Consider the following 9,126-nt stretch of genomic DNA (forward strand, 5'->3'; position numbering starts at 1 on the left):
ATGGAGTTCATGCGGTTGTTACTCTTTAGTCCAGTGATTCTTTCTCGTTCAGTGAGTGTCTACGGAGCAGACAACTTTGACGTTTGCGAGGAAAAAACAGGTTAGGCGAAAGCCGAAATTAGGTTTCCGCATAGAAGGCGCTTCCTTTTTTTTTTGCCATTCTGAGGAACTGCTTCCTTACGCCCTTTTTTCATTCTGTTGAAAGCTATACACTCTGATCTTGGTTTGATGACATGATTTCGATTTAGGGAGCGTGCGCAATTAACCAAAATTACGACTCAGTTTAAACGTTTTCCTACCTCAGCCGAATATTTATGCCTAACCGTACGTTCACAAACTACCGCAATGTGACTTTTTATCACTGTTCGATTTCTTACAGGGATCGTCCAGAAGGCGAAAGCAACGCAGCTTGGCGCCAAGCTGATGGACAAATGCTTCCTGCCTGTCGCTAGCAAGTACAAGTTCACTTCGAAGATGATCCAAAGGGTAGGTATCGAGCGCTTCTTTTGTATTTCCTGAGCCACTACACGAATAACGCAAAGCTGCTTGTATACAAAATATTGGGATTTAGTTTCACCGTTTGAAGTCTGCCGTTATCTTTCAAGAACTGGTTTGGTTTGGTTTGGTTTATGGGGTTTAACGTCTCAAAGCGACTAAGGCTAGAAATATTTCGCTGCTCAGTGAAAAAACACATTGTATACTTATAATAGAAGAACTTGTTGTTGGGCTAGTTGGTAGTTATTCATAATTAAATTCAAAGGCGCCAAACCATACGCACACACACACACAGGAGAAGAAAGAAAGACGAGACAGAGCGTATACTTATCAGCCTTATGCTGACGAATGCTTTCAGCATTACAAGAGTGCGCCTCTAATTACGGCAGACGAACAATATAGCAGCGTCGCTGGAACACCGGCCGCCCGATAAAGTACGCCTAGAGCGATAACGCCGTAAGCTTCCGCGATAAAAGAGCAAAGCGCAGGTAAAGAATTAAAGGCTGAACATAAACCACTCGCTGTATCATGTCTGCTATGTTTTGTCCCTCATACTGCTGCCGGCTACCTTAATTATGTTTTTTTGGTCTGTGGATAATTTGGTTTACGACGCTAAAGCACCGCCCGCCGGCAATCACTATACGTAACAGAGAGTAATAGATGGTGTATAGTAAAAAAAGCACCGCTGTTAGAATCACTGACGCCTGAAATGCAGGCATAATTATTACCGAGGAGCGTTTCAGCTCAAATTCTTTCCTTAATAAAATCATTGGAGATGCTGCGCTTTACAATGTTTTCCAATACATTGAAAGCATTTTTGTAACTGCGAAATGGCCACATTCACGAAAATCACTACAAACTGTGGATGTACCAAAGATTCTTGATATTGGTTAAATAATTTGTTGGGCTGCAGAATATATGAAGACTCAGAAAATGATCAAGTTCTGTTCAAACAGTCAATGCGCACCACACATTTCATATCTGCAGCATCTTTTAGTTTCAGACTTAGCCAAAACAAACTCGAATTACTATACTCTGTGTTCTAGGTTGAAAAAAAAGCACAGTTCATTAGAGGGTGCTTCTTACAAAAAAAGGCTCTGCCCAATCAAATACCATGACCAGCCGCACTGGCTCAGTGGCTTGGGCGCTGACGCGAAACATGAAAGACGAAACACAAAAAAAAATGAAATCGTCCTTGTGCTGTGCTAAGTCCATTTTGTGCATCCAACATGCTTTGCATTAACCCGGAACGTAATACTACGGCGTCAATCAGAGGTCATTTGTAGCTCGGAACATTATGCCCTACACACTACAAGGAATCAAAGTCTTTCAGTACGATGACTAGACGCACTGTACCCATTGTTTCCTTTCTGATGAGCTCCAATAGAAACTGCGATTGTTTCAGGGCTAGTTAAGGGGTGGGGTAGTTAAGCACCCCAGGAAAAACTTTTCTAATTACGACAATAGTACCGTCTTAGTCCAGAACTCATTAAAGTTGCGTTATGATAAAAAAATACCTTCTATACTTATAACAATTTGGCATATTAGTTTGCATGGCCAGCCCTTCTCAGAGCGATTGCGACCACTGTACTGTCTATAGCGTCCGAAGGTGAAGGATGATTAACAAAATGCATTTGTCTACATAAAAGTAACCAACAGACCTCCGTCCTCTAATCAATATACCAACATGGTTATTCCGCGTTTTCTGTTTTTACACAGGGGGCATTTAAATTTTGCGTCGTCTTCCGCTTCTGTTTCCACAAGTACGTGCCACTCAAGAAATCCAAGGTAGGCGCACAGTATTTTCGAATAAATATTTGGTCGTATGACTTTTGAAACCTTTCCCGGTAGAAGGGAATTTAAAAATTTAATGAACAAAACAAAGTGCGTGTTCAACTTTCAATTTTTTAGTAGTTTTGATTAGTTTGCTTTAAAATCGGGAGTATTTCAATGGAACAAGACTTCCGGAAATGGCACGCGTCAGGACATACAAGAATTCCAGCATATCGATGAACTGACAAGGGACGATCAGCGAACGAGTGCTGTTCAACGGTTAGCCTCGGATGTTGCAGCGAGCGGCATCGCCGCAGCACACATGCGGACAATCACGTGACTCCATTGAGTGCATTGTTATCGAGGCGTTCCTAGTGTCCTCTAGTCGAGCGAGCAGATAATATAGTCCGTGACGTGCTACTGTCAGGTGAAAGCATTTCACGCCATCTCTTTTCCCTTTCAGTCCTCGCTCCTCATATTTACTTGCCGCTATTACAAGAGGTCGAAAAGTTAGCCATGAAGTTGATGCCTCAACTTCCTTGCCCTGCTTAAAGATAGCGCGAATATAAAAGTTGCGCATTATTGAAAATCAACCAATAATTACTTTATAAGGATTAATATTTCGGGAGTCTGCCCAGCTCCTGGCTAATTCACTTGAACCATGCTACTACGAAGCATCGACCTCTGGTTGAATGAAAGCCTTCTTAAAGTATGAAGCCAGTCTTGAAGAGACACAGGATATCTGATGGAATAAATTTTATTCCACTGCTTTGAATTGTCAGACTGACTATGTTAATGTCGGTAGTGGGTGTAAAGATTCGAAAAATATCTCGAATTTTGGAAACAACGCCTTTCTTTCAAAGTGCTTACAACTTTTCCTCTAACATCAACACTTATAACCCACAAAACCAATTCAGATCAAAACGCTTTAGTACATATGCATGTCTGCCTATCATCTGCGCGATGAATTAGAACAAAGAGTCTGTGATGAGTTCGCAGCCAATTAAAGCAAGAAACTTATACCGTAAGCAACAAGTGCTTATCTAAAAGCATGAATATTCGATAAGACGCCAGAAAATAAACTATTTGAGCTGATATCGATCACCCACGTTCTTTGCAAAGCCAGATTCATAAGAAATGAACGTTCAAAGTTTAAAAAAGAATGTTTCACTGAGTATTACATATCCACATTAGCATAACAAAAAAAAAGCATTTTTCCTTTGTTAAACTGAAAATCGAAAATTACTTAATAATCATCCACAAGTTTATGTATATAATCAAGAAAGCTAGGTCCTAGAGTACTAAAATGCTATGCACTTGTAAGAAGGTTCTCCTTGAGCTTTTCCGTGGTCTTTTTTTTTTTGCACGTATAGCAAGTCGTCTTTTCTTTGTGCTTTTGGTTTCAGTTTCGCTAAGCTATGCGTTGGGAACAATTTATTCTGTAGCTTTCGAGCGCCACTACATATATATCGAAAGATATTTTCGCAAAAGGTGAAAAAGTGTTAAGAGGCAATAAAAATAAAGAAAAATGGAATGTGTGATTTTTTTAGGAAAATGGTCAGTTGAAGGTTGTCGTCATACCAGCAATTTTCTTGAGGATGGTTTTCTATGCAACTTGGGAAAATCCTGCGCGTGTATGCCTTTGCGAGAGACTTTCTTGAGAATGCTTTTCGCTTCGCATTTACCACCCTCAAACATATTTCACCTGCAGGGTGCAGATGCATACCGTGAAACTGTACACGATTGTATCGCCAAAATGGCTTCGCTTTTAACTGTTCGCCTCAATCCGGTAAGTACAATGCTTTGGGACGTCAGAAATAATTTTCAGATTTGAAATAGGAGCACGAACTCTTCATTAGTGGTCAAAAAAAAGCGCCAATTGTTCGTAGCATCCATCTCAAGGCTGCCAAACAGGATGTTATCGGAGCCCATAATGGTTGTAGGCAGATGAGAAAAAGGGGAAGCTAATTGTTCCAACTTCAGTGTTCATTATGTCAAATGCATAGACGTAAAGAAACCTTCTTGTGCAGGCTTTCATAAAAAGTTCGAAATCTATATAAAGTACCCACCTAATTGCTCAGATCGTTCACAGAATCATAATAAGTAATGTTCCACTTCCTGTCATTTTGTTTAAAATTCCGTTACTAAAGACAAGAGCTGCTACAAACCAAAATTTCAGTCTACCTCCATGTCAGAACCTGTATGGAAAAAGGCTCGTAGAATTTAACGGCGCTGTTATTTAGAATTCTTTACCACTAAACACAAAACAAACACTTAATTTTACTCCTGCTTTAAAGAGGTTCTTTTTGTCAGAAATATTGTTAATGATAAGTGACTTTATATTCATTTCGTGTATAAACTGTGCATGCTATGAGTTGTTGTGTTATGGATTGTATTTCTTGTGTCATTTGTTCGCATGCTGCATTTATTTTGTATCCTATGCTGATTATCGACTCGTTACTAGCCATTGGCTATAGGTCCATCAAAGGTTGTTTGTATTTCGCAAGATATGCAAGAAATAAATAAATAATGAATGAATGAATTAATTAATTACGCTAAACCATGCTAATAAAGCACATATTTATCTAAGACTTTTCCTCTTCAAAAAGTAGAAATTTATTGTCACCCTCCCCCTGAAAAGATCCTGTTACTGTGTATGTGCATTCTAGCAATCGTGCGTACGACTGGACACTAGGAACGTACTACTTTTCTAGCGATACTACGAGCTCAGGCTACTTGCGGCGATATAGCGTATCTACCAGCTGCACCGAGACTTGAGTTTGGGTAAGCCAAGGAAGTACTTAAAAGCGAAAGACATCCAGCGAAGCTTATCTCCCATTCTGTTATCAGCACCTCGCAAGAATTTCGCCGCCAGCAGCGATTGCCTGATTGCTTTTGCGCGAAAGATTGTTTTTCCATGCAACTGCCATTGAAATTCGAGAAAAGAATCTAGGCGAGGCTGCCGACTTATTAGAATGCAAGGGTGGTTCTCTTCACATACCGCTTAGTCGGCCTGCGTGTTCCCGACGGGTGAAAAAACCTAAAAAGCGTGGGTGACGCCTAATTTCTAACCCCAGTTAACTCTCTTTCTGTACTGTGAGGCCGAAATGTCTGGAGGGAAAGTCTTCTTCACAGAACAAAGATAATTACATTTTCTTGGCGGCATCTTTTTATTAGTATTTCAGCAAGGAAGCAGTAAGACGTTCTTGACCACATTGTCTTTTCTTTTTCCTTATTCGTGTAGAGTACGAGAGGGCGTACCGTGTAAATATAGTTTAGTTTAGTTTTATCGGGTTTACCGTCCCAAAGCGACTAAGGCTATGAGAGACACCGTGTAAATATGACGTAGCATACTGACGTTTTAAGTGGATCTCAAGGAAAAAAACAAAGTAGTGCTAAGGATCGAGACTATCAGTTGACCAAGAAATGGCGATTATCGTCTTATCGTAGCGACACTTGAGATATAAGAAAGAAAACAAAACCGCGGTCGTTCGTTCCAGTCTTTCTCATTCGTAGTATGCGTCACACGGATAATCCGGAGCGAATCCTCGACATTTTTAATTTTACGGTTACGAAGAATTCTGGTCTTATCTATCGATTAAAACTCAGAAGAGACGGGCTTGAGCGTTGGGCCTGAAATGAGATAATGACACCACAGTGATAAAAGAAGGCTTTACAACTGTACTAAAACATTTTTCTTTTCTGAATAGCGTCAGTGAAGATACACGAATAAAGTTCATTTGTTGGTAAGATTCTCCCCTCGTTGTATAGCATATTTGTCGTTTAGTACGAGAGGATATATTAGTTGTCCTCCGTTTCGGCGATCCGCACTTTTTTCGAGCGGCTGCAGCATCCCACGTCTCTGGGACAGGAACGCAAACATCTGCTTTGCCAGATCTGTACAGATCGGCAAAATCAGCCACTTCTGTAAGTTAGCGAAATCTGGCTGCACTCTGGTTTCAGTGCAAAAAAACACTATACAAAATTTATTAACTGCCGAATCAGCGGCACCTTGCAACTTAGAGGCAAAATCCTGCACATTGCCAGGAAGCTCCGACGAACTGTCTACCTCGTCTACAATATTTGTGTCATCATTTTATTCACAAAATATAGCTTACGTCCGGAAGGCAAGACTATATGTTGAAATTTCTCTTTTTAAGGACTGGGTGGATGGTAAGAACATTGAAAACCCAGCAGGTTTGTACTACGATGGAGTGGTAAGTGCTAACCGTAGCAATGTGCGACATTTAATAGCATCTTAGTATTAGGCAACGTCCAATCACAGCTGTCACAGTGCATCATCTTTAGAGTCATATTAATCACTCATTTTGTTCGAGTGCTCTGTATAAACTGCACTCATGTTGAAAAATTGACCGCGTCTCATGTCAAACGCCCTCTGTACACTAACTCTGCTTTAGATTCCAGATAAAGTAAAGCAAGAGCAAAAGTGCAGAGCCCACGCATATTGTTGGAACTGCATACCAGCGCTGCCTGATAGCGTAGAAACTTACGCACAAACTGCCCTCTCTATTCCTCTTCAGCACTCGCCCACGTACTTGAGTCAGGCTCGGCTTTTCAGACCGTAAAAGTCCAAACAGCTCCGTTTTGATGATCACTATACTTTTGCTTACGCCTGTAAAGGATCACCTTAATCTTCCTTATCTACTTATCGAAGAGCAAGGGGTTAATTCAAGAAATGAAGGACTCTACAGAGAATATCTCGCAATTAACCTGAGAAGAAAAAACTTGGAGGAAAAGTTTCCTCCTCTAAATGATATATCTGCTCAGCCAATGGAGATCTCTAGTGTGACTATAGGCTCTCTTCCTAGCGTTGCGTCCATGTCTGAACTTAAAGGAGCCATATATGCACACGAGCAGAATGAGGTGAACCGGTGATCAAAGAAATTCACAAAAAAGAGCACGAAATAAATTCATAGAGCTGACTCGGCATTCCGCTGATTAATTTTATTTGTAAAATGATCACGACTTAAGAGCTAATCTACTGGACGTAGTAGTATTCCTGAAAACAGCTGATATAGAGTTCACTGGGTGTTTTTTAAAATAATTTAACAGCATGGAGATTTTTGCGTGCCGAATGCCAGGTACGGTGTCCAATCTAAAATTCATTGCCGGCTGCTGGCAGTGTTTTCATAAATTCGGTGTTGAGCGCACATTAATGAACATCAGAGGAATATCGTTGCTTTGAAAGTGTTTAAATCTAAATTCCATTCTACGTTAATTGACTCATGTCTTGGTTGATAATCTGGTACACTCAATGCAGGCCAATTAAAACTGCGGATAATTCGAGCAAATATTCCGTTTCATTCTATTCCAACTAAACGTACTTTATAACGCGCTCTTAAGCTGTGCAATTTCAAAATTTAATAACCCGTAACTGAAAAAACTGATTAATTAGAAAATAGGTGGTAATATTCCTCACTTGATTCCGATCGTATTCCCAGTTCATTGAATTTCATCTCTTGGCTTTGTGTCCTTTACCTATCTTCCCAGAACATGCGACGCGAAGAAAGAACCTGCAGCTACCAGAGACAGAAATCAAGAAAATGTACTAAAACAGCAGTTATTTTCATAGTCTTCCTCTAAATTCGTGGTTTTAAAATTCAGTTTGGAGCTTTGGACACATGGAATTAAACCGCTGTAAATTCCACGCAGACCACTGGCGTCAGGCCCTGCACGCTTTCTCCGACTCATGTGGGCGCATTGTGCCATACTTCTGATTTCTACCTATGCGGGTAGCGGGGTTACTATCGGTATTAAGAATTTTGGTAAGAGACGCAAGGGGCCATCGCAGGTGAAATTATTCAGAGTTTACACTTTAGTGCTTACTGAGAAAGTATTTCACAGCTTTTTTGTATGGAATGACAAGAAATGTTTGGCGCTGCAGAACTGTGCAAGGAAGAACAAGGTCTTCACAGAGGATGCAGCGATAAGCCTCTTCGGCATAAAATGGGTGCGCGACACTTTATTTTGAGGACTCTCAACCGACAACTGGAGAGGAAATAGTTATTTTTAACGAATAAAATATTTTTGCCTAATGAGCCCACTGGACTGCACAATGTCTCACTGCAACATATGCGTGATGATGTTCCTTCCCTTTTTGCGCAAAAATAAACACAAAAAACACGTGCGCCTGCGCTTCCACGTCTTATCATTGGACAAAAAAGAACTAATTTTTGCAGCGCCCAGTTCCAGCGGCATGTTCCGTTCTTTAACCTCAATCAGCAATTTGATTCAAACAGCTTCAACACAAAGTCAGCATAAACGACATAATTTTTGGCTGCATAGAATGGTTACTACAGTCCTGCCTAGCCCAGATGTTAAGGTGCACAGACCTTTGGGCTAGTTGGTTCCTAGCATACACGTACAAGCACAAAAAAAAAGCACAGACACACATCGGTCAAACTGGCCGATGTCTTAATGAAAGATTACTGGAACACAGGAGGAAGGTAGGCAAATATAGAGACGGTAATCTTTCTGAGCATTTTCATGATTGTGCTGAAAAGAACAACAAACCATGTAAACCTGTCTACAGCCCATGCAAGATTGTGGCCAAACATTGTTGTCAGGATGTTAGAGATATAATAGAAGCAGATTTGATTAGAAAAGCCGGTCCATCCTGCGTCAGCACACGATCTGTCACACTGAGTAAGAAGGAAATAATGTTTTTGGGAGTGGCCACGTGATGTCGGCCGGGCTATCAGTCATGCAGCAAGGTCTATATAATTGTGCTTGTGTGTGAATAAATCTTCAATTGGAAGTAAGGGCTCGTGAAAAATTGTCCAAGTCTCTTTCTCTGTCCGTGTTTTTTTGCGCTTGTACCTGTCTCCAGATGTTCAA

The 9,126-nt window shown here is 40.7% G+C and overlaps 1 protein-coding gene across 1 annotated transcript; it reads left to right on the forward strand.

Moving 5' to 3' along the window:
* Positions 1–8,260, forward strand: LOC149328370 (uncharacterized). The gene is made up of 6 exons (XM_089558975.1): positions 1–100; positions 380–486; positions 2,215–2,283; positions 3,980–4,057; positions 6,429–6,485; positions 8,174–8,260. The coding sequence occupies exons 1-6, from the start codon at positions 1–3 to the stop codon at positions 8,258–8,260; spliced, it is 498 nt and encodes a 165-aa protein (XP_089415101.1).
* Positions 8,261–9,126: the final 866 nt, after the last annotated feature.

This window comes from Amblyomma mixtum, chromosome 9 (genome assembly GCF_055824585.1).
Source record: "Amblyomma mixtum isolate Tamu chromosome 9, ASM5582458v1, whole genome shotgun sequence".
NCBI classification, from domain to species: Eukaryota; Metazoa; Arthropoda; class Arachnida; order Ixodida; family Ixodidae; genus Amblyomma; species Amblyomma mixtum.